Here is a 26,103-nt window from a genome sequence, read left to right on the forward strand (position 1 = left end):
ACAGATAGCGAGACAGACAGACAGACAGACAGACAGACAGACAGACAGACAAAGAGAGAGACAGACAAAGAGAGAGAGAGTCAGATAGCGAGACAGACAGTCTGGCTCACGTCAACATCCTGTCTCCACAGGGTGTGGAATGTATGGAGGGTAAATCATCATTCAGTGGCAGAAGTACAATACCTCTGGTATCCCTATACAATGCCCTTCTCAATGGGGAACGCACCACACTCCTACTTTAATGTCCTACCGATGCAGTAGGGGAAGTGAGGGGGAGGGGAAGAAAATATGTCTCTAAAGGAGTAGGTGTGGGGGCTTAGGATGCCCCGTTGTCATGCATACTTCTACTGGATAAGCAGAGCTGTAAATATAAAGTAGGGGTAAAAATGTCTACTTTACCATCCCACACCCTCCTGTCCTAGTATCCTGCATGTTCTACACGCTTAGAAAAAAGGGTTCCAAAAGGGTTCTTCGGCTGTCCCAATAGGATAACCTTTTTTGGTTCCAGGTTGAACACTTTTGTCTTCCATGTAGAACCCTCTGTGTAAAGGGTTCTACCTGTAACCAAAAATAGTTCTTCAAAGGGTTCCCCTATGGGGACAGCCAAAGAACCCTTTTATGTTCTAGATAGCACTTTTTTTCTAATAGTGTGTTTAGGATGTGGGCAGGAGAGTACCCATGTGTACATGTACACAACTACATTGGACTTCAAGGAACAATGATACATGTATTGCAGTATGTTCTTACTGCTTTTTGTACTCATAGTCCTCTTCATCCTCCCCTCTCTCTGTCTTTGATCAAGGTCCCACAAGAAGAACAAGGAGGAAGGGAAGGAGAAGAACAAGCCAATCACAGAGAAGGGCCACTGCTTCTGGGACAGCGTCACCATGACGATGAGGCAGATCACGCCCACCAGGAAACTGGACAAGCTGGAGGGCTGGGAGCCGCCGCAGTTGCCCGACCAAACCGAGACACCCACCGAGGAGGCAATGGAGGATCAGAGTGGGACCAGGGACTCGCCTGTGTCCTTCCCCCAGGCCCTGGGGCTCCCGCTGGGGCTGCCCTCCTGGACAGGTCTGGGTCTAGAGGAAGACTCGTCGCACTACGCCAACCTGTCAGAATCACAGGATTCCACGGCCGTCAGGTGGACAGCCCGCGCCAAAGGCAAGCTGGCCGGAATCAGGAGGCGGAGCCGAGGGAGTGTTTCGGAGACATGGGAGGGGTTTAAATAAAAGCTTTACCCCTTACCTGCCAGCAATCCCTGCCCCTCACCTCATTCCTCAAATTAAGAGGAGGGAAAAAGACATGCCTGTCTGTCTCTGTGCTGCATAAAGAACTGATTTTGTATTCTTCCATTGACATTCTGAGTGCAGTCCTGACTTTTCCGTACAGCATGATGAACACAGCCCATATATCTGTTCACTCCACAACATAGCAGATGAACTTACAAAGCAGACAAGGTCACTAAAATCTATTATTATTGACTTTGTGTTGAAACTGTGGTGTTTTAATGTTGCAGAGACATTGAGCCTGGGAACACATTATGCTAGGTTGATCTGAGTGGACTGGTTTGGCAGTGTAGAGAAAAGGGTCACCATCTTGAAAAGGATGTCATAGATAAGAGGTTGGAAAGTAAAAAAGCAAACACATGAAGGCCTTACACTACCTTAAACTGTGCTATCCACTGGCCTTTGACCATTTTATATTATCAAGCCAAGAGAATGATTTCCAAAGGAGATTTTGTATTGTAACATAGGCATTCATGTTTTATGCTAGAGTGTAGTTTGAGAACAAGACCAACTATGCTACTGTAGGCCTTATTTAATGATACGTTTTCCATGTTGTTTGCCCTCCCTGGCCCTGCAGTAAATGTCTACTGGGAGAGGAATGTGTCAGAAGTCTTAGCTCCTAATAAGCATAGCTAAAAGGCTTAAAATGCTTTGTCCAATAATGTGTAATAAGCCTTCCAGGCTCTGAACCATAAGTGCAAATGTGCATTAGCGAATATAGGCTGCTGAATCTGGAGTATTGTTAATGAATGATATGATCTAAATGTTGTTACAAGCCCAGCAGATGGCGCTCCGTTGGAGTGTCATGAATACTGTACATTCAAATCTAATGATAAGAAACATTTTCCATGCAATAAGAGGACTGAGCGCCATTTTCTGCATGCAGTCTGTGTGCTGTTTCCCCGATTAGACAAAAAGCCGTGATGTGCCTTTCTCTACAGTATGTGTTGTGGCATGCTTCTCTGCTCACCATATTGGAATAGACTACTACTAGACCAAGCTCAGCATGAGGATCAAATAATGTGATGGGCAATCCCAGCATGCATCACTGCTGCATCCCTCCCTGGTTTTGACTAAATGGTTTTCAGCTACGGACAGATTTGACTTTTTGTAGCAGGCTAGGAGAACTCACACAGAAGGTTAGGATAATTAGGTTAAGGTTAGGAAAAGGGTTAGGGTTAGCTAAAATGCAAAAACTCCCGGCACGACTAGAACATACAACTAGAACATACGACTAGAACATACAACTAGAACATACAACTAGAACATACGACTAGAAAATATACCATCTAGTATACCATCTAGCCACACCCCTCCCTTCTCATTCATGGCCATGAGAAACTTCCTGTATTCCAGTTTTCATGGTTTCCAACAATTTTGCCAGCAGCCGAGGTGCTTTTGGGACTGTGACAGAAACTAATTCAACAGACATTGTTAACATGAGATCTGCTGTTGTATGTGCCTGTGTAAATGTGTGTTGGTGCTTTAATAGGATAGCAGTGAGTTATTGAAGAATCATTTTATTTCATTTTCTTAGCAAAAACACTGATTGTTTTGTGTGTGATTGCAATTGTATATTTTAATTCCAAACAAGAATCAGGCTTTCCACTTGTAGGTGGTTCGACTTGGACAATCCTGTCATTTAAATATGTGCCTTTATTTTCAAATCTACTTAGTCCCTTTTTCCACAGCCACGTTTGTGCACAGATATGGGTTCCTTGCCATGATGGCTGTTAGAGCTTCTGTATTTACTAAAAAGAAGGGTCACATTTGTTCAGAAGAATAAAGACCTGCCCTGCCTGGATTGTTTGGATCTGCTTATTTCAACAAGGTGTCGTGTTCACTCCTAGGTAAATGCATGGTCAGATTTACTGTGTCGGACTTCAACAACAGAATAGTTTACAATGTGGAGAAACCTGAAGGAGCACTCTCCTTCATACAGCCAAGCCGCTTGCTAGCCAACTAGCTTACATTGGCTGTCATGACTGTTTAGGACTCCTGTTATGAATGCTCTATGCATGGCCTTAACCTCAGACGGAGGGTTCATGTGAATTTTGCCGAACATACTCTGCTCAGTCTCCTGTGATCTGCATGGGTGTTAGGCTCTATGTCATATTGTAGTGGATTTTATAAGGACAAGGTCAGATGATTCCCATAGCAACCACAGCCATGAATGCCTTTATTATAATTAGTTCGCTTCCATCACAGGAAATTAATGATTATACCAACAACAGTAGCCAACTATAAGTTACATCTCAGTTGGAATGTTAAAGCAATATTACAACCCCCCCCCCATAAAGTCATGTTCACATTTCATTACTGTCTACTTGAAAGTTCTGACAAAAGGTGTATCGTAAAAAGTCATTGTTATAGCAAACATGTACATTTATTTTTAGTGTTGACGCCTCAAATATGCAGGGCGAAAATACACAGAAGGAGATATACTGTACATAAAACAGACCTACATCTACATTGGACATACATTCTGTTACCAAGAAGGAAAAAATAAAACAGTAGGCAAAATGGCCACCAAGCCATCACATGGAATAATCAGTTGTTATTTCCCAACAAGGTGTCAATAATGAGCACTGCAGTTCTCTTTAATGCCATCCATGCCTCACACTCAAAAACATATCTCCTCTTTTCCTCTCTGTTGTTCAGTCAGAGTCAAAAATATGCAGAAAAATATGAAACAAAATGTCTTCTTCCTCTGAGCCCTTTGTTTTTACACACACTATACACGGAGAGGAGAGGCAAGGCGAGGAGGGGGTAAGTCACCCCTCTCCTGGTCTGGAGTATCAAAAGGAGGTCTAGAATTTGAAGAGGTCTATGAAGTGCTGAGGTGAAACAGGCACGAGGCAGTTGTCGGGATCGTTGGCTGTACAAGGATGTCCAGAGTCCTAGGAGGGAGAGCCATTGTTACTATACTATAGCATCACACATTCATACAAGTTCCATGTCAGACAGGACAACAGTGCCTAAAATACATTTTCTCAAATAAAATAAAAATCACAACCTTAGTCATTTTCAAAGCAAAAAAGCTAAACAAACCAGAAGACGAGTGACAACAAGCCGAGTCTAAAACATAATTCATCACCAGGACAACATAAAACAAAATGGTGGCCAGAGAGTCAGACATGATGGGAAGGAAAGTACCTTGAATAATAAGGCCAGGTGGCAGTCCTTTAGGGGTCAGGGACAAGTACAGGGGGAGTCAGGAAGAGAGGCAGGAAGTAAGGAACAAGAGAGGGATGGAGAGGGATGCAGAAAGGTTAAAAGATTAGAAACAGAAGGATGGGAGGCTGTCTGGTTCTAACAAAGTCTTGGTTGGCACTGAGAGGAAAGGGGTCAATCTACAATGCCAGAGGAGAAATAGAAGGCACATTTCTCTAAATTTAGGAGTGTTACAGTCCTCCTGCAGGAGGAGCCCAGAACAATACTCAGGTTGTTTAGAGTCTAGTACTGCATCATAACACTAGTTAGTGGTGAGAGGAGCTGGCAAGGTGATGTACTCATATGTGCTCAGCCTGCTCACACATTTGAGTCTTAATAGCAATGGTGTGACCAGTCCTTCTATTCATGAGCATCATAAGTGGGGCTATAAAGGTGAAACAAATATTCATAACAGTCATTAACAATAACCTTGCTTTTGAATGAAATGGGTGGTCGGTTTCTTATAAAGAAAATAGGTCAAATCTGTCAATGAGGGTTAGTCAGTTCATTCATTGATCTTTGAGCCGCATGTGAATAATTTGTCTGGTTTCACAGATTAGTTTCCTCCTTAGGTTCGGGATTAGCACAGTCATAAGCATTAACGTTAGCAAACTAAAGCCCAACCAACATGCTAAACCTGTAGATCCCCAGGGAATAGTCCATCTATAGTGTAGAAAACATTCATTATTCATGTTCTGGGTTCAACTGAAAAGGTTTTTAAAAGGGTAACTCAACCCCAATTTCAGCATTTTCCCACCCCTTCAAATAAATAAAAAATGCATTCAGGTGAGAAGTTCTGGGTGGGTAGGTAAACATAGTTGTACCTGATCCCCACATTTTCTCACGAAAGCATACTTACCAGTCCACTGTGGCACACTGATAAGAAAATGATGTGCACCGTAAACAAATTTCTCTGGATATTTATCTCACAGCGGTAATGCGCAGAGTTCCTGACATCTATTGCCACTTGCGGTGTAAATTAAAATCCCTCATGGGTCGCAAAAACAATATTTGAAATGTGGAGCCACATTTATTGCAGTATTGTTTTGGGAAGAAAAGTGCAATCACCTTGAAAATGAAAATTACGGACTCAATTCAATCCAACCCGCATTGCAGTATTTACACAGTAGCTCTTTTTCCAATTGTCAAATTAACTCAGATTGGTCTTGGGTACTGTATGAAAACCTACAACTACTACAAGGGCAACCCCTCTCATAGGGATGCTTTCACTTTTCAGAATTAAAAAATGTGTGGGTACGGGACAAATATTGTAAATAAAGGATATCTGCCCTGTGTGATTAGAACACCCAACCATTTAACTATGAGCCAAGTGTCTTCGCAGACTGTGCCACCAAATCAGTCATAGCAGTTGGGATTTTTTTTTGACATCACCACCATTGGCATCTATTTTTTGTTGCGATGGATGGAGCTATGAATATAAAAAGGTATAATCCTCATAGAAAAACATGTAGGCTTTCTTTGTAAAATCACACGTGTGCATGATGACCAAATTCTAAAACACTGAATTTGGTCATGTGCGGAAATGTGCATTACTGACTTTGAATTTGGTGTAACATCAGTAGTCAAGGAAGCATCATGCAAAATATATTGTCATACTCCACTTACCAAGACCATTGCAAAATATGGCACGCGTTCACCTACTTTTATAGTGAGCCTTGAGTTGGTACCACCCAGCACATCTAGTAGGGGGTGTATTTCATACCAAACCCTTATCTTGAGATGACGTAGAGCAACTTTCTCAAGGTGGCTCTACATCACGATTTAAAATGGTAGAGTTGAATCACTAAGGGCAAAAATAGCTAGATTTACTAATAAAATAACAGAACATACAGAACAAAAATAAACGCAACATGAAAAAGTGAATGATTTTACTGAGTTACAGTTCATATAAGGAAATCAATTTAAATAAATGAATGTGAAATCTATGGATTTCACATGAATGGGCAGGGGCACAGCCATGGGTGGGCCTGGTAGAGCTTAGGCCCACCCATTTGGGAGCCGGGCCCTGCCAATCAGAATTGAGTTTTCCCCCAAAAAGTGCTTTATCACAGACAGAAACACTCCTCAGCACCCCCACCCTCCCATCTCAGATGATCCCGCAGGTGAAGAAGCCGGATGTGGAGGTCCTGGGCTGGCGTGGTTACACGTGGTCTTCGTTTGCTTGGGCCAGTTGGACGTACTGCCAAAATCTCTAAAATTACATTGGAGGCAGCTTATGGTAGATAAATTAACATTCAATTCCCTGGCAACAGCTCTGGTGGACATTCCTGCAGTCAGCATCCCAATTGCACACTCCCTCAAAGCTGGAGACAAATGTGGCATTGTGTTGTGTGACAAAACTGCACATTTTAGAGTGGCTTTTTATTGTCCCCAGCAAAAGGTGCACCATAGTAATGATCATGCTGTTTAATAATTTTCTTGATATGACACACCTGTCAGGTGGATGGATTATCTTGGCAAAATAGAAATGCTCAGTAACAGGGATGGAAACACATTTGTGCACAGAATGAGAGAAATAATATTTTGTGCATATGGAACATTGCTGGAATCTTTTATTTCATTTCATCTCATCTCATGAATCATGACAAACACTTTACATGTTGCGTTTATATTTTTGTTCTGTATATATGAAGACCAGAATTGACTTGCTTCACTATAATTAAACCTAAAACATCTGGCTTTCGAATGACTTAAAAAAAAATATTAAAAAAAAACAAAATCATGAAAATTACTAAGGGCTGAGGTAAGAGGAATGTGCTAAAGTTACATGCTGCTAGCAAAAAGGAGAGGGGCAGTTAAGCAGTTTGTTGGTTCTGGAAAAGAGGCTGGTTTTCTCCACCCAAATGATGAATCACCTCTAACAGCATAAGTTGATAATTTATTTATTTAAAGTGCATAAACAAGTCTCAATACACAGAGAGACTATGTTGAATATTTTTGGGGGTGGTTGTGACTACACATTACTGATAAAGATTGTTTTGGCTGTACATTTTCCTCACAGTACAGCCCTGTCCAGCTCTCGGGAACCCAACGGGGGCATACAGCCATCCCTAGGGTTCTAAGGTGAATGTATATGGACCACCACTGGCTACATGTGGACTACAATCCCGACGCTCCGTTTTAACGCTTAGAAGGGTCTTTCTATAAACTAGGGTACCAGTGAGGATGTTTTTTCTCTCATTACGCTAAATATAGTGGGGGTGTCATAACTATATAGCCAACCTATGTTTAACCCTTAATCATGGTTGGTGTCTTGACGGATTTGTCCAAAATCGTGTGACAACTTACTTCTCTCCTTGCATTTATGGCAGTGTAAGCTGTCGTTATATCATATGTTAATCATTAAATCAGTTAAATTAGACATTGTACTTGAACCCTGTAAGAATCTTGGACCTAAGTGTCAAGAGTTTTTTGTATAGAGATCTCAGAAATGTGAAACTACATTTAGTGTCTCCTTATGTTAAGGGGTGAAAACAGTTTATAGGCACACAAATCGAAAATAATGTATGCATTGCAAAATCAAATGCTTCTTACAAAAAGAGTCACCTTACCTTTATACACTGCTCAAAAAAATAAAGGGAACACTTAAACACCACAATGTAACACCAAGTCAATCACACTTCTATGAAATCAAACTGTCCACTTAGGAAGCAACACTGATTGACAATAAATTCCACATGCTGTTGTGCAAATGGAATAGACAACAGGTGGAAATTATAGGCAATTAGCAAGACACCCCCAATAAAGGAGTGGTTCTGCAGGTGGTGACCACAGACCACTTAGTTCCTATGCTTCCTGGCTGATGTTGTGGTCACTTTTGAATGCTGGCGGTGCTTTCACTCTAGTGGTAGCATGAGACGGAGTCTACAACCCACACAAGTGGCTCAGGTAGTGCAGCTCATCCAGGATGGCACATCAATGCGAGCTGTGGCAAGAAGGTTTGCTGTGTCTGTCAGCGTAGTGTCCAGAGCATGGAGGCGCTACCAGGAGACAGGCCAGTACATCCTCCGCCTTTGTGCAAGGAGGATCAGGAGGAGCAATGCCAGAGCCCTGCAAAATGACCTCCAGGAGGCGACAAATGTGCATGTGTCTGCTCAAACGGTCAGAAACAGACTCCATGAGGGTGGTATAAGGGCCCGACGTCCACAGGTGGGGGTTGTGCTTACAGCCCAATACCGTGCAGGACGTTTGGCATTTGCCAGAGAACACCAAGATTGGCAAATTCGCCACTGGCTCTCTGTGCTCTTCACAGATGAAAGCAGGATCACACTGAGCACATGTGACAGAGTCTGGAGACGCCGTGGAGAACGTTCTGCTGCCTGCAACATCCTCCAGCATGACCGGTTTGGCGGTGGGTCAGTCATGGTGTGGGGTGGCATTTCTTTGGGGGGGCCGCACAGCCCTCCATGTGCTCGCCAGAGGTAGCCTGACTGCCATTAGGTACCGAGATGAGATCCTCGGACCCCTTGTGAGACCATATGCTGGTGCAGTTGGCCCTGGGTTCCTCCTAATGCAAGACCTCATGTGGCTGGAGTGTGTCAGCAGTTCCTGCAAGAGGAAGGCATTGATGCTATGGACTGGCCCGCCCGTTCCCCAGACCTGAATCCAATTGAGCACATCTGGGACATCATGTCTCGCTCCATCCACAAACGCCACGTTGCACCACAGACTGTCCAGGAGTTGGCGAATGCTTTAGTCCAGGTCTGGGAGGAGATCCCTCAGGAGACCATCCGCCACCTCATCAGGAGCATGCCCAGGCGTTGTAGGGAGGTCATACAGGCACATGGAGGCCACACACACTACTGAGCCTCAGTTTGACTTGTTTTAAGGACATTACATCAAAGTTGGATCAGCCTGTAGTGTGGTTTTCCACTTTAATTTTGAGAATGACTCCAAATCCAGACCTCCATGGGTTGATAAATTTGATTTCCATTGATAATTTGTGTGATTTTGTTGTCAGCACATTCAACTATGTAAAGAAAAAAGTAATTAATAAGAATATTTCATTCATTCAGATTTAGGATGTGTTATTTTAGTGTTCCCTTTATTTTTTTGAGCAGTGTACTTAAAATCGATACGATCATTAATGTGCTTCTTCAACAATTATGCATAATACTTGTTAGATGCTCATTTGGTATCCATCCAGCTGATTAGTTACGCTGTAATATTTTCACACATCTACTGATCCAGGAAAGAATTTTCGGAATAACAGTCAAGTGACAAACAGCTGTGATGGCGCATGCGATGCAACAATAGCCCAAGTGCCGTAAAAAAGGTGTTTGCAATTAATGTCCAGAATATTTTGGCGTCTCATTGGTTACGCTGGTGAAGACAGTTGGATCTAATATCCCTAGCGAATTGATGTTTACCATCTATCATTGTCTGCTAGACTTACAGCAGGGTGTCGTTAGATTTAACAGAGAATGCAAAAAGGCAATGAGTTCGTGTTTTCAGATATTTTTGTTCCTCGGCTTGGACATAGAGTCTACTGTGTGCAATCGTGTAGAATAGACTACTGCGCAAAACCAACCCGATTCCTATGCGATTCCTATTAATTATTTGGGATATAATGGACAACAAATTACTTAACCTAGTGGGCTTATTCACAATAATGTATTTGACATGTTATTTCATTACCAGGTCATATTAAGATCTGGTAATGAAATAACATGTCAAATACATTTTGTTTTCCATGTAAGAACTGCAATTTTAAAAACAAAACAAGGGGCTTGAAGTAGCCTACTTGAACTTGAATTTGTTGCTCATAAATTCAAGTACTGGAATAGGCCTACCTTGGAAAAAATAAAATCCGCAATTTTGTGTTTGAAAAAGTTATTGGAATTATTGTAGTCAATTTATAAGTTCTCCTGCTCCCTTGTAACTACCCATGATTATTACTTACATTTTAGTCATTTATCCAGAGTGCCTACATTTTCTTACTTTTATTAGAACAACATCTAATGTTAGATTCAACTAGTCTTTCCATAGAAATTCTTCCAGAAAAAGGAAAAAAAGGGTAGCAGGTAGCCTAGCAGTTAAGAGCGATGGAACAGTTACCGAAAGGTTGCAGGTTTGAATCCCAGAGCTGACTAAGTGAAAATTATGCAATTAAAATCAAATCAGCAATTAAAATCAAATTATCCTGTAAGTTGTTCTGGATAAGAGCGTATACTAAATTACTACACTGTAAAAGAGACCTGGATTTCGGTCACTTACTCATGATAAAAACAGCGATGGTGAGATTAATGCTACCGCTATTCATGACTTCATGACGTGTGCCTACATCTGCCACATACAAATCTCCATGCATGCATCCAATCTATTTAGTCAGGAAATGTCCACATTCTCACATTCTGTTATGTAAAAAATATTTTGAATATCAATGCATTGGCAAGGCCCAAAAACTCAAAGAAATAATTATTCTTAAAGTAGTAATGGCCTACTTTAATTTTATTTATTTTTTTACACTTTTTGCATGCTTTTTATTGTGTGTGTGTGTGTGTGTGGGGGGGGGGGGGGTATATATATTAGGACCTATATGTACAGTTATATACACATTAAACAATTGTATAACATTTAGGTTCTTTAAATAAGTACCATTAAGTTTTTGAAAATGCCTCTGAAAGACGTGATCTTGCTGTCTGGGTTTCCGCCCCCTCAGGCTCGTGCGGTGGAGGAGATCTTCGTGGGCTACACTCAGCCTTGTCTCAGGGTAGTAAGTTGGTGGTCTGTTGATATCCCTATAGTGGTGTGGAGGAGATCTTTGTGGGCTACACTCAACCTTGTCTCAGGGTAGTAAGTTGGTGGTCTGTTGATATCCCTATAGTGGTGTGGAGGAGATCTTCGTAGACTATACTCAGCCTTGTCTCAGGGTAGTAAGTTGGTGGTCTGTTGATATCCCTATAGTGGTGTGGAGGGGATCTTCGTAGACTATACTCAGCCTTGTCTCAGGGTAGTAAATTGGTGGTCTGTTGATATCCCTATAGTGGTGTGGAGGAGATCTTCGTAGACTATACTCAGCCTTGTCTCAGGGTAGTAAATTGGTGGTCTGTTGATATCCCTATAGTGGTGTGGAGGAGATCTTCGTAGACTATACTCAGCCTTGTCTCAGGGTAGTAAGTTGGTGGTCTGTTGATATCCCTATAGTGGTGTGGAGGAGATCTTCGTAGACTATACTCAGCCTTGTCTCAGGGTAGTAAGTTGGTGGTCTGTTGATATCCCTATAGTGGTGTGGAGGAGATCTTTGTAGACTATACTCAGCCTTGTCTCAGGGTAGTAAGTTGGCGGTCTATTGATATCCCTCTAGTGGTGTGAGGGCTGTGCTTTTGCAAAGTGGGTGGGGTTATATCCTGCCTGCTGCTCCAGTTTCAACTGTTCTGCTTGCGGCTATGGAACACTGAGCTGTTCAACGGACGTGCTGCCTTGTCCTGGACCGGCTGTCTTGACCTCTGCCTGCTCGGCTATGAAAAGCCAACTGACATTTACTCTTGGAGGTGCTGACCTGTTGCACACTCTACAACCATGGATTATTATTTCACCCTGCTGGTCATCTAAGAATGTTTGAACATCTAGAAGAACAATCTGGCTTTAAATGTACTCTTATAATCTCCACCCGGCACAGCCAGAAGAGGACTGACTGGCCCCCCCTCAGAGCCTGGTTCCTCTCTAGGTTTTTTCCTAGGTTCCGGTCTTTCTAGGGAGTTTTTCCTAGCCACCGTGCTTCTACATTTGCATTGCTTGCTGTTTGGGGTTTTAGGTTGGGTTTCTGTATAGCACTTTGTGACATTTGGCTTTATAAATACATTTGATAGGTTGTTGTATAGGTGGTTATGAGGCGATTTGCATATATTCACTTTTATTCCTCTAAGAACACATGAAACTACATGAAAATCCTTTTGATTTTTGTTTCATACGATTTTGAAATGTTGATCCCAATGTCACACATTGTCCCCATTGTTCATAGAAAGACCCAGACACATGAATAATCCTTGCTGGCGATATAACTTTACTTTCCTATCAGCGAGAAAGAATCTTTCAAATACAAAATATACTTACTGTACGCAGTTTTAGCACAATAACAGCCTCCAGCCGACATCCTCCCACCTTGCGCTCACATTTCCAATGGCGAAGGGAGGAAGTGTCTTTCTGGAAGCATGCATTATTCACAACACAGTCATGTGCAACTGTGCTAAAACTGCATACAGTAAGTGTATCTTTTGGATTTGAAAAACAATTTCTCGCTGATATGAAAGTCAAGTCCCAAATGTTTCCAAAGCCATATCACAAGTGAGGCGTATTAACACAGATAGTCGGGGCATTTCCCTCTTACGGCAGAAACATTTGTGAATCGACGGAAATGCGCTACCGTCTACTAAAGGGCAAATCTCAGTCCTGAGCTGACCCCAAACTCCATAAACACAGCCAAAGGTCACCATGACATCACATACAAAGATTTCTCCTGGCTAGGACTCAAAAACTCACTCTCCACTTTGAAACTTTATTTTACATTTTAGTTTACTTTTCCTTCTTGATAAGCACATTGCGAACTTAGTAAAATGCTTAATAAATCTATTATTAATATCAACCTAAAAATAGGCATATGTATTATGGGAGTCCCCCCTGATATGCAGCTATGTAACCCATTATACGTGTCCGAAATGGCACCCTATTCCCTATGGGCCCAGGTCAAAGTAGTGCACTATGTAGGGAATAGGGTGCCATTTGAGATGCTATCATATTGTCTAGTGTGTCTTCTTGTTCTTACCTTCCAGAAGAGGATGCTACAGTGTCTGCAGAAGTGCAGTGTGTCTCCGTACTGCTCTCTCTTGGGGTAGTATTTCTGTAGGGTGTAGTACATGACCTTCCAGTCCACATGGCCCCTCTCTGACAAGATCAGATGCCTGCAGAACTACACACACAAGGAGAAAACATGGTTGACACCAGGGGGAAAGGAAAGAAAGAGATGCTAAGGTAACTCCGAAGGGTAATTCCTGAGTTATTTTCTAAATGACCACCATTTCATGTTCAACTCCATAGACCTTATGTAGAATGCCTCCCTTATATTAAATGTGGCAACACTGCACTCTGGTGGTCACTGTGTACTACTGACTGAACATGACCCCTGTATTCAAGCAGTTTGTGACACTGATTACATTGAATGCCATGTTTAGATACCCAGTGACTTCTACCTGTTTCTCTGCAAAGTGAAACTGGCACAGCTTCTTCCACAGGTGCCGGTCCTCACTGAGCATGTGAAGAGTGGGCGTGGCCTGTCCCAGGTTGATGATGTCACAGGCGTCGGAGAACTTGTACAGGATGTTGTTCTGCATGTCTAGCGGCAGGTCACGCAGCGTCATCCCATTGGACATTTGCTGGGGGGGGAGAAATATACATATGTTGAAACTATGGCAAGACTGTCACATAACTACCAGGTCAATTATCCTCCAAGCAAGCGGTCTCTCGTCTCTTGAAACTAAACAGACGGCACACGTCTAAGTACAGAAGTTACAACTTTTTACAAAGCAAACATTAACCACCTTGATAATGAGACAGAAAACGAACCAGTCTATCTCTGAAGCCTAGCCAGTCTGATTTGGATTCAGCCAAACATCAGAACAAGAGTTGGCTAAAGCAGAACCAGATTGACACCTAGTTAAGGATATCCCAGGCTGGCTGGGGCTGCAGCATTCCACTACACAATACAACACTGAGAAGACCCGATGACTGAATACTGTCACCGTGCCAAATCATATCAAATATTATTGGTCACAGACGTAATTAGCAGATGTTATTGGTCACACGTAATTAGCAGATATTGCAGGTGTAGCTAAATTATTTTGCTTCTAGCTCCGACAGTGCAGTAATATCTAACAAGTAATATCTAACAAATTACACAACATATACCCAATACACACAAATCTAAGTAGGAATGAATTAAGACTCTATACATATGGACGAGCGATTTCAAGGCGGAACGGACTAAGATACTGTAGAATAGCATAGAAAACAGTATATACACATGAGATGAGTAATGCAAGATATGTACATATTAAGTGACTAAGATACCATAGAATACAATATATACATACAAGATGAGTAATGCAAGATATGTAAACATTATTAAAGTGACTAGTGTTCCATTCCTTAAAGTGGCCAGTGATTCATAGTCTATGCCTATAGGCAGCAGTCTCTAATGTGCTAGTGATGGCTGTTTAACAGTCTGATGGCCTTGAGACAGGAGCTGTTTTTCAGTCTCCCGGTCCCAGCTTTGATGCACCTGTACTGACCTCGCCTTCTGGATGATAGCGGGGTGAACTGGCAGTGGCTCGAGTGGTTAATGTCCTTGATGATCTTTTTGGCCTTCCTGTGACATGGGGTGCTGTAGGTGTCCTGGAGGGCGCGTAGTTTGCCCCCGGTAATGCATTTGGCAGGCCTCACCACCCGATCATCTCCTTTGTTTTGTTGACGTTGAGTGAGAGGTTGTTTTCCAGGCACCACACTCCCAGAGCCCTCATCTCCTCCCTGTAGGCGGTCTCGTCATCGTTGGTAATCAAGCCCACTACGGTTGTGTCGTCTGCAAACTTTATGATTGAGTTGGATGCGTGCTTGGTCCCGCAGACATGGATGAACAGGGAGTACAGGAGGGGGCTGAGCACGCACCTTTGTGGGGCCTCAGTGTTGAGGAACAGCGGACTCGAGGGGATGTTTCCTACCTTCACCACCTGGGGGCTGCCCGTCAGGAAGTCCAGGACCCAATTGCACAGTGCGAGGTTCAGACCCAGGGCCTCAAGCTTAATGATGAGCTTGGAGGGTACTATGGTGTTGAATGCTTAGCTATAGTCAATAAACAGCATTCTTACATAGGTATTCCTCTTGTCCAGATGGGATAGGGCAGTGTGCAGAGTGATGGCGTTTGCATCGTCTGTGGATCTATTGGGGCGGTAAGCAAATTGAAGTGGGTCTAGGGTGGCAGGTAAGGTGATATGATCCTTGACTAGTCTCTCAAAGCACTTCAGGATGACAGAGGTGAGTGCTATGGGGCGAGTGATTTAGTTCAGTTACCTTTGCCTTCTTGGGTACAGGAACAATGGTGGCCATCTTGAAGCATGTGGGAACTGTACCCAGGTCAGTACCCAGGTCAGCAGTAGCCTTCCCTTATAGAGCCATGGCTGAACTATAAGTTGTGAGGGCTTTTAGGCCCATAATCAGCCGTTTAAAAAGGACCCCCACCCTCCATACTCTACCTTGGGTATCTGCAGGTTGTTGAGCTGCTGCTGCCAGTTGAGGATGGTCTCCAGCCTGCAGACCCAGATGTTGATGTTGCCCACCAGGACAGACTTTCCCATGCCTCGGGTCAGGATGCACAGGGTGGAGCTCAGGTCCTGCAGCAGCTCCTTGATAAGGCGAGGGTTATGATGGTCCTCCAGAACTGGACACAAAGAGAGAACAAAGACGTTAAAACAGTGTAAAAAAAACACCCTATAACTACGTCAATATTCACTGTCGTTCATACTAGGTCTCTCAAGAGATAAATGTTATGTTTTTTTGTAATGGAAGAAACGTAGTCAAATTCAATATATATATATATATTTTGAATTTGACTACATACATACATACATACATACATACATACATACACAGTGCCTTGCGAAAGTATTCGGCCCCCTTGAACTTTGCGACCTTTTGCCACATTTCAGGCTTCAAACATAAAGATATAAAACTGTATTTTTTTGTGAAGAATCAACAACAAGTGGGACACAATCATGAAGTGGAACGACATTTATTGGATATTTCAAACTTTTTTAACAATTCAAAAACTGAAAAATTGGGCGTGCAAAATTATTCAGCCCCCTTAAGTTAATACTTTGTAGCGCCACCTTTTGCTGCGATTACAGCTGTAAGTCGCTTGGGGTATGTCTCTATCAGTTTTGCACATCGAGAGACTGACATTTTTTCCCATTCCTCCTTGCAAAACAGCTCGAGCTCAGTGAGGTTGGATGGAGAGCATTTGTGAACAGCAGTTTTCAGTTCTTTCCACAGATTCTCGATTGGATTCAGGTCTGGACTTTGACTTGGCCATTCTAACACCTGGATATGTTTATTTTTGAACCATTCCATTGTAAATTTTGCTATGTTTTGGATTATTGTCTTGTTGGAAGACAAATCTCCGTCCCAGTCTCAGGTCTTTTGCAGACTCCATCAGGTTATCTTCCAGAATGGTCCTGTATTTGGCTCCATCCATCTTCCCATCAATTTTAACCATCTTCCCTGTCCCTGCTGAAGAAAAGCAGGCCCAAACCATGATGCTGCCACCACCATGTTTGACAGTGGGGATGGTGTGTTCAGCTGTGTTGCTTTTACGCCAAACATAACGTTTTGCATTGTTGCCAAAAAGTTCAATTTTGGTTTCATCTGACCAGAGCACCTTCTTCCACATGTTTGGTGTGTCTCCCAGGTGGCTTGTGGCAAACTTTAAACGACACTTTTTATGGATATCTTTAAGAAATGGCTTTCTTCTTGCCACTCTTCCATAAAGGCCAGAATTGTGCAATATACGACTGATTGTTGTCCTATGGACAGAGTCTCCCACCTCAGCTGTAGATCTCTGCAGTTCATCCAGAGTGATCATGGGCCTCTTGGCTGCATCTCTGATCGGTCTTCTCCTTGTATGAGCTGAAAGTTTAGAGGGACGGCCAGGTCTTGGTAGATTTGCAGTGGTCTGATACTCCTTCCATTTCAATATTAATCGCTTGCACAGTGCTCCTTGGGATGTTTAAAGCTTTAAATCTTTTTGTATCCAAATCCGGCTTTAAACTTCTTCACAACAGTATCTCGGACCTGCCTGGTGTGTTCCTTGTTCTTCATGATGCTCTCTGCGCTTTTAACAGACCTCTGAGACTATCACAGTGCAGGTGCATTTATACGGAGAATTGATTACACACAGGTGGATTGTATTTATCATCATTAGTAATTTAGGTCAACATTGGATCATTCAGAGATCCTCACTGAACTTCTGGAGAGAGTTTGCTGCACTGAAAGTAAAGGGGCTGAATAATTTTGCACGCCCAATTTTTCAGTTTTTGATTTGTTAAAAAAAGTTTGAAATATCCAATAAATGTAGTTCCACTTCATGATTGTGTCCCACTTGTTGTTGATTCTTCACAAAAAAATACAGTTTTATATCTTTATGTTTGAAGCCTGAAATGTGGCAAAAGGTCGCAAAGTTCAAGGGGGCCGAATACTTTCGCAAGGCACTGTATGTGTGTGTATGTGTCTATATACATATGTCTATATATATATATATACACACACATACATACATTTTTTTTTTTAACTGTACAGGAAAATCTTTATCAAAAGTCAAAGCATTTTACCATTACTCCCAAAGCAAAACCACCATTTGAAGAACGTACTGTACTCTCAAGGCATGCATGAAGCCAAAGCAAAATAGGTCTTTATATACTGCAGATAATTCATGTTTTCCTTCCTGAGGCGTGTGGTTGTGTGACCTAAAGCTTAGATCTGATGGCTCCTTTGATCCGCCCGGCAACAGCAGCTCAGTAATGACGGGGCACTACAGCTGTGTGTTTTAGTGGCGGGACAATCACTGACACAGCAGCAGTGGGACCGGTTCTACTGCCACACTGACGAGACCAAACAATGCCAAGAAACCCAGTATTAGACTGTCAGTTTGAGGGCATACAATTGAGAACAGAGACCTGTTGTTCTCAGAGAAAGCATGAGGCTGCATTTCACTTCTCCAACCAGGGAGCAGTGCCAACACTAATGTAAGTATGGCTCAGAGCTAAAACCAGGGGCTGTGCCATTAGGCAATGTGCTGTGGTTACACGGTGTTATTCTGACAGGCCATTGAGTACAGACCAGCATGATGAGGACATATCCATCTCGCTCACCCTTCCGTACGATCTTCTCCAGCACGTTGAAGTAGTTCTTCTGAGCTGCTCCACTGAGGGACGGCAGCTGAGACCTGGCTATGAGCTGGAGGAGCTGCACAGAGGGAGAGCGAGAGGGTAAGAGAGAGGGAAGTAAAAGAGTGAGAGGACAGGACACAAACCAAGGACTAGTATCAACACATATCCAGTAGTATTGATACACGCAGTTTTAGTGATCAAGCTAAAATCATGCTTATAATTCAGATAGTTAGCCAACAGCTTACTTTTGCCACATAGGTAAATCTCTGGATGTCCTGAGTGGCACTGGAAAAATCTAGACGGTTGAAGGCTTCCCCTAGCGTGCAGTATCCATGTCTCTAAGGTAATAACACAAACTTAATTACCAAAACACATACCATGTATGGTAAAGAGTAGAATGGGCAATAAACTAAATCTAGTGGACATTCTCAGTATTATTTACTGTCCATTAAATTTAGCATAAACAGTGTATCCACATTCCAGGTCTTGGGTCGCACTGTTATATGGTGCGGTTGACCTAAACTTTCCTCACCTCTCTTGTGCTCTCCTTCTGAACATAGATCCACTTCTCCTGGTAAACAACTGGGAAAAGAGAGAAAAGAAAACTGAGTCAAAGAGAGAGATTTACTTTGCTATTTATCAGAACTGTTTTGTTAAACCACAGTTGCCAAACCTCATGCTAGCTGGCTAGCATTCCTAATAGCTCGTGGTTGGCCATGTTCCCCCAAAGACTTTTAATGGGAATAAGATGGCTGCGGTCAGTGCTACTCACACTGTGATTTGGTGTTGTTATTGTAGAAGTCTTTTTTCCTCTTTTTGGCGACTACCTCGCACACATTTCCAGTAAACAGATTCTCTTTGTTTTCATCGCAGAGCCTGTTTCAGAAAGACAAGGTAGACATGAAAGGAGTGAGTTAATAGCATTGTTTATGAGCGTTGGCATGTTGGACGTCAGTGTATTTATGTAACAAACTAAGTGGCTGTCCACACTGCAGAAGGCCACAGCCTGGCCATGCCCAGATGACTGCCTGACTACCCCTCTGAGGTGATTAAGACTGGCACAGCCCTGATCTCTGACCTCTTGTTTCTCAGAAAGACTCATGGAGAAGGTCAGGGACTATTTTCCCACCATAACATCAGCTCTAATGCTGGACAAGATCTGCTAATCTCTTTATCTAGGAAACCACTTTCGGATAAACACTAAACTTCAGATCTCCGAAAATCTCTGCACTTGCATTGATGCCAGGGTGTGTATATGACTGTATGCCAATAGGTCACAGATCACAGCTTGTATCCATGAGGTTGTATCACTGTCATTGTATCATTGAGGCAAGCATAAGATATCTAGCAGCAAATCAACTTCCCATCACAGGCAGCTAATCTCAAAATCCAGATTATACCGCAACTATCAACTTCCTACAGTCCTGTTTAGGTCTAAGTTCCGTGTGTACCCGTGGCTACACGGCTGCCTGTAGGGTAGAGTGGCAGAGTAGGTCTTGTTTTGCATTCATGGCTACAATTCATAGTGATACTTCTGTTGGGGCTACCCTTAGGGGACGTTTCAGTACTCTGACAAATTTCAGATTACATCTTCAAAACAGGTTTGTGAAAGTATGGCTCGAGGCCAGTATCTCTGAGGGCTCCAGTATACTAAAACACAAATTATGAATGCACTTTTTTTGCCCAACTCAGACCATATGATAATATTCCTGCACTGCCACGTAAACCAAAGGAATGAACTGAAAATAAATAGGTTAAATAAATTAAACTTCTGGTCTTGCCCTTGACAGAGATTGGTTTGCCCTCTTTGTATCAACAGAGCTTTCATTACTCCCACTGGACTTCATTACATTTCAAATATATGGCAACAGGCTTTAATCCTCAGTCCAACAGCATACACAGGGAAATGTATTGGCTCTATCAGTCAGGCTTTTGAAATATATTTTAAAGACTGTAAAAACTATTTCTCAGATTAAATAGTCACGTTCTCCATAAAATGAGTTTATAGTAATTTGGGTGAACTACCTCTTTAACCCCTAGTCCATGTTGCTCCTACATGGTTTTGTGGTTGTTGCTACTGTTATCTGGAACATAGTGCATCTGGAACTTCATTGACCATCACCTTGCTCTGATCTCTATGGGTGTTGCGTTCTCTCTCTACACAGACAATCAGCAGGTTTAATGAGGACTGGCTGCTAGATCAAAGTGAGTGGTCCACTGATGTTCTCCATGCATTAGTAATACATGTGCTCAGCCTTATCACGTGACCATCTCAGGAGCAGAGCTCTGAGACTCTCCCTCCAGCCTGTCTCAGATCCACACAGACTGACCACAGGTAGGGGGGCTGGAGATGAAGCAATTCATTGGTGTGGATCAACATTTTTTGCATGTGACACATGCAGCTTATCCAGGCTGGAGGCTAATTCAGGACGTTTTATGCACTGGTCCCACTGCTTAAAGCACGCACACACACACACCAATCAGTAACAGGGAATTAGAGGTCAGGAATGCAATGAACTAACATTTCACAGAGGATTCTCACGGCAACATGCCTGGACAGAGAAGGAAAAACAAAAACCCTCAGACAAGAGGAACAGAGCAATGTTGGCTCTCAAACTACTCGAAATATACTCTGTACAGTCAATGTGGGGCTTTGACAGTCGATGTTTACCTTTTACATGGCATCAGCTAAATGGCTGAGAGAGCTGAACTACTGTGTTGGACTTGGATCAGTACAATAGCAGGCATAATGATGTCAGTCTGTGGGAGTGTTTGGTTAGCAGTCAATGGCTATTGTGGGGGGGGGGTACTGCATGATGTCATTGGCCTTTGAGTCAGGATGTTTTTTGGAGGAGTCACAGAGGAAATTATGTCATCAGTTATTGTGTGGTGCAATGTCATCATCTGTTTTTCTGTGAGGTATTTGTAGGATGTGTATTGACAACTGTTGTACTGTGAGGTACTGGATGGCCAACTCTAGATTTGACACCATTAAAAAAATTAAAAAATAATTTTAAAAAGTACTCAGCGACTAGCCTATACTATTATAACCATCTGAGATAAATAGCGACTGCATCACCACAAAAAAAAAATTGTGTAGCATATCATAACAATCAGATGTAATACTCTGCCACGTCAAAATAGAAGATTATTATTTTTCCAAATCTGTTTTGTTTGTCTAGACTGGAGCACCACAGGCGTTAGACAGAGCTAGCTCTGAATGGGAAAACCCCTGGTCTAAAAGCCTCATCATTCACTATCACCACAGTCCACAGGACATAACAGAACATGTTTCCTGCAGATAACAGGCCAGCACTCCTGCTGAGAGAAGTAAGACTGCCCAAAACCCCATTTTAACTGACAAGAGACAGACAAAAATAACTTGTTTGTAGCCACTGCTATAGCATAAAAGGCCATGCTGATTTGATGAACACATGGACTCCTGCATTGTAAATCCTTCTACATCTTTTTATATGGCAATACAATGCAGGGTCAAACCCATGCACCCAATTATAGCATTCCATAAATATGAATCAGCCTCAAAACCTGAGAGAGAGGAGGGTAGGAAAAATCCTGGCAACTTTATTCAATAGATTTGCTAGTGAATGTTAAATTGAACATGTCAGAACAGATGTGAGAGAGGGAGTTAATATTTCATTCAGTACAGATGTGGAATTTTTTTTACCTTAATTGAGTATAAGGACAGGTTAAGTTTAGGCTACCCCACACCCAGGGTAATTTGTGCCAAGAGATGAGACCACTTTTTTTAGACAAGCTATGTTTACATTAATGCAAATTATTTCCATGGATCCACAACATCCTGAAATATATGTAGATATCTTTGTTAGAAAGAATATTATATTTCTCTTGACGTAGTGATGAATGTAAAAAAATAAAAAATAAAAATATGGCTCCAGATACCCCACTCTCCCCTACTGACTTATGAATCTGCCAGTCATGTCTATTTCACAATACAATTCTCCACAGGTTGCATAGCTGGGGACGAGAAACTAGACATGTTTGTATTGATGTGTGTGCCTGGGTATCCTTCTCCGGCTAGCAGGTATGGAGTCAGTTCCCTCAGACAATCAGTCAAACAAACAACTATTATCAGTATTCACACTTACTGTCTGACAGGCTGTGGGAGAAACAGGAACCAAACACATCTGTTTAAAAACACTCTGTCCTAGGGCCTCCCGGGTGGCGCAGTGGTTAAGGGCTGCACTGCAGCGCCAGCTGCAGACTCTGACAGACTCTGGGTTCACGCTCAGGCTCTGTCGTAACCGGCCGCGACCGGGAGGTCCGTGGGGCGACGCACAATTGGCCTAGCGTCGTCCAGGTTAGGGAGGGTTTGGCCGGTAGGGATATCCTTGTCTCATCGCGCACCAGCGCGGGCCGACACAGTGGCGGGCCGGGCACAGTGCGCACCAACCAAGGTTGCCAGGCGCACTGTGTTTCCTCTGACACATTGGTGCGGCTGGCTTCCGGGTTGGATGCTCGCTGTGTTAAGAAGCAGTGCAGCTGGGTTGGGTTGTGTATCGGAGGACGCATGACTTTCAACCTTCGTCTCTCCCGAACCCGTACGGGAGTTGTAGCGATGAGACAAGATAGTAGCTACTAACAATTGGATACCACGAAATTTAGGAGAAAAAGGGGTAAAATATATATATATATATATATTTTTTTAAACTCTGTCCCACACTGATGGTGATCACACACACACACACACACACACACACACACACACACACACACACACACACACACACACACACACACACACACACACACACACACACACACACACACACACACACACTTCCTGAAGCTTTGGTGGTCTTCCATGTCTTCTCCCTGGACCTCCTCAAGGTGTGTGTGTGTGTCTTGAATATCAGAATCATCAGGCCTCATCGTCACTGTCACTTTCCAACCTTGAGGATGGCTCGTTGTCAGGCTCAAAATGCCTAAAACTTGCCCAGATGGCCACCAATTTTTCAACCCTTGTATTGGTCAGCCTGTTGCGTGCCTTGGTGTGTGTGTTCCCAAACAAGGACCAGTTGCGCTCTGAGGCGGCTGATGTTGGTGGGATTTGGAGGATGGAGGCAACAGGGGAAAGAGCCTCAGATCCACAAAGTCCCTTCCACCAGGTGGCTGATGAGATGTTGGCACGACTGCCGTATTGCATCTCCATCCCAAAGCCCTTGCTTGGAAGTGTACTTCACCAGACTGCCAAGAACCTTGCCCTCATCCAGGCCAAGGTGGCAAGACATGGTAGTGATGACACCATAGGCCTTGTTGATCGCTGCTCTTGCCAGCATACTTGGGGTCCAACATGTAAGCTGCGGCGTGTATGGGCTTCAGGCAGAAGTCTTCACGCTTTCAGAACTGCAGTTTCCTCTGTATGGAGCAACAGTGAAGTGGGCACGGCAGTACGGATTTCTTCTCTTACATCTGCAAGCAGAGTCTGAACATCAGACAGAATGGCATTGTCTCTCTCAATCAGTGCAATGGCAACTGCTATAGGTTTCAGGAGTTTCAGGCTGCTTACCACCCTCTCCCTAAATACATCACCCAGGAGGATCCTTTTGATGGGGCTGTCCATATCGGCAGACTGTGATCTGGCCATTTCTTGGAGACTCCTTCCCCTCCAGGAGACTGTCAAATAGCAAAAAGCATTCCAGGTGTAGCTGGTTGAGAGAATGCCAAGAGCGTAGAAAAGCTGTTATCAAGGTAAAGGGGGGCTACTTTGAAGAATCTAAAATTTCATTTGATTTGTTTAACACTTTTTCAGTTACTACATGATTCCATATGTTATTTCATAGTTTTGATGTCTTCACTAGTATTCTACAATGTAGAACATAGTAAAAATATAGAAAAACCCTTGAATGAGTTTGTGTGTCCAAAATGTTGACTGGTACTGTATGCATGTATATATATCAATAGGTGAATTATTAAGAGCGATGAGGGCACGTACGTAAACGGCACTTACTCTTCCAAGTCTATTCCGTTGTTGTTGTCCCTCAATTCATTTCCATAGAACTCGATCCTCTTCCAGCCATCCTCGGTCTTGATCCAGCTCCATCCTGGCGACCTCCAGTCCTGGCCCAAGAAAGGCATCCTTCACCTGGGGAATGTGCAAGGAGATGTTTGTGTAGCTAGCTGCTAGTTAGTTACTTACTGTACCTGTGTGTGTATTGTTGTATTGCCACGGTTAAAATAAATCGCTGTGAGGAGAGATTACACATTTTAGCTAGCAATTTCTAGTTAAAAGAAAAAAAAATCAACATCAGTTGTCAACACTGTCGAATGTACAATAAAGATAAAGTCATTGTTAAATATTGACTACTACTGCGGATATCTGTCAAGCACAGTTCTCTGGTTGAGCCGAGTTAGAAAAAGGCAGAGCAAATGACAGCTAACGTTAGCTCGCAAACTGATTATCCGGAAAAAGATTAACAGACTATAGAGACAGAGGACTATTGTGTTTCTTAGTTAAACATATTTTCCCAATAAAACAATCAAACCAAACTTACTTAGAGAGCGATTAGGTTGTTGAATTGAGAAACGCAGCTTTGCTCTGGAAATATTGACGGAAGTAAACATATCGTACAATAGAATGTGACACGCCTCCTGCCTTTCTGTGATTGGACGTGTTGGCTTTCTTTATCTTGTTGCTACCCAGAATTTTATCGCTGATTGGCTGTCACTATTGTCAATCATTATCTTTTTGATCTACGGTGTTTTGCTAAGAAATTTGTATACACGTGATAGAAACCTCGCACATGTATCCGAGTGTATTGGTTTGGATATGGGGAAGGGATATAATGCCGAGCTTGCTAAACTGAACGGTATGGGTTGACTTCGCTCTAAGACATGTAATATTTTGATACCACTATAGGCCATTTAGCTCTGTCATGATATCCCATTTACAAATCGTGACCTTGGGACTATAAGGTTCGATCTGACATTTTGGTTAAAAAAAAGTACATTGATAATAAAACAATTTTAAATCAGAAAGTTATATCTGCGCAAACATATTTTAACTTGGTTATAGGTTATAGGTTATATCAGCAATCCAATTACACAATTCTGGGTTGTCAATCAAAAATAATTGTATGTAAGGTGATATACAGTGCATTCAGACCCCTATACTCTTCCATATTTTGTTACTTTACAGCCTTATTCTAAAATGGATGAAAAAATACATTTAAAAATGTAAATAAAAAGCAGAAATACCTTATTTACATACAGTACCAGTCAAGAGTGTGGACATGGCTACTCATTCAAGGGTTTTTATTTATTTGGACTATTTTCGACATTTTAGAATAATAGTGAAGACATCAAACATTGAAATAACACATATGGAATCTTATAGAAAGCAAAAAAGTGTTAAACAAATCAAAATATATTTTATATTTGAGATTCTTTAAAGTAGCCACCTTTTGCCTTGATGACAGCTTTGCACACTCTTGGCATTCTATCAAGCAGCTTCATGAGGTAGCCCCACCAGGAATGAGTTTCAATGAACAGGTGTGCCTTGTTAAAAGTGAACTTGTTGAATTTCTTTCCTTCTTTATGCGTTTGAGCGAATCAGTTGTGTTGTGACAAGGTAGGTATACATAAGGTATAAGGTATACAGAAGACAGCCC

The 26,103-nt window shown here is 42.5% G+C and overlaps 3 protein-coding genes across 5 annotated transcripts in view; 1 reads left to right on the forward strand and 2 right to left on the reverse strand.

The window, feature by feature from the left end:
* The window catches only part of LOC139407226 (testis development-related protein), a 21,955-nt gene extending 18,866 nt beyond the window's left edge, over positions 1 to 3,089 (forward strand). The window contains exon 4 of the mRNA XM_071150813.1: positions 803 to 3,089. Within this exon, the coding sequence (XP_071006914.1) occupies positions 803 to 1,232 (430 nt within the window). The 3' untranslated portion in view covers positions 1,233 to 3,089. The remainder of the gene's footprint in view (positions 1 to 802) is intronic.
* The window catches only part of LOC139407252 (kinesin family member 25), a 274,790-nt gene that overhangs the window by 73,876 nt on the left and 174,811 nt on the right, over positions 1 to 26,103 (reverse strand). The window lies entirely within an intron of this gene.
* LOC139407225 (F-box protein 25) lies at positions 2,797 to 25,094 on the reverse strand. 3 transcript variants are annotated; one of them, XM_071150809.1, is made up of 11 exons: positions 24,988 to 25,067; positions 24,444 to 24,578; positions 19,227 to 19,330; positions 18,987 to 19,036; positions 18,700 to 18,792; positions 18,437 to 18,530; positions 15,767 to 15,951; positions 13,712 to 13,894; positions 13,288 to 13,431; positions 12,579 to 12,668; positions 3,436 to 4,189 (listed from the first exon to the last, which is right to left on the reverse strand). In XM_071150809.1, exons 2-11 carry the CDS (start codon positions 24,569 to 24,571, stop codon positions 4,100 to 4,102), a joined length of 1,161 nt encoding a protein of 386 aa, XP_071006910.1. In that variant the 5' UTR covers positions 24,572 to 24,578; positions 24,988 to 25,067; the 3' UTR covers positions 3,436 to 4,099. The 3 variants fall into 3 exon arrangements, with proteins under 3 accessions (XP_071006913.1, XP_071006910.1, XP_071006912.1); XM_071150811.1 differs by lacking the exon at positions 12,579 to 12,668 and adding an exon at positions 4,446 to 4,472 and having other exon boundaries at positions 3,861 to 4,189; XM_071150812.1 differs by lacking the exon at positions 12,579 to 12,668 and having other exon boundaries at positions 2,797 to 4,189; positions 24,988 to 25,094.

The sequence above is a fragment of the Oncorhynchus clarkii genome, chromosome 4 (assembly GCF_045791955.1).
Source record: "Oncorhynchus clarkii lewisi isolate Uvic-CL-2024 chromosome 4, UVic_Ocla_1.0, whole genome shotgun sequence".
In the NCBI taxonomy this organism is placed as follows: Eukaryota; Metazoa; Chordata; class Actinopteri; order Salmoniformes; family Salmonidae; genus Oncorhynchus; species Oncorhynchus clarkii.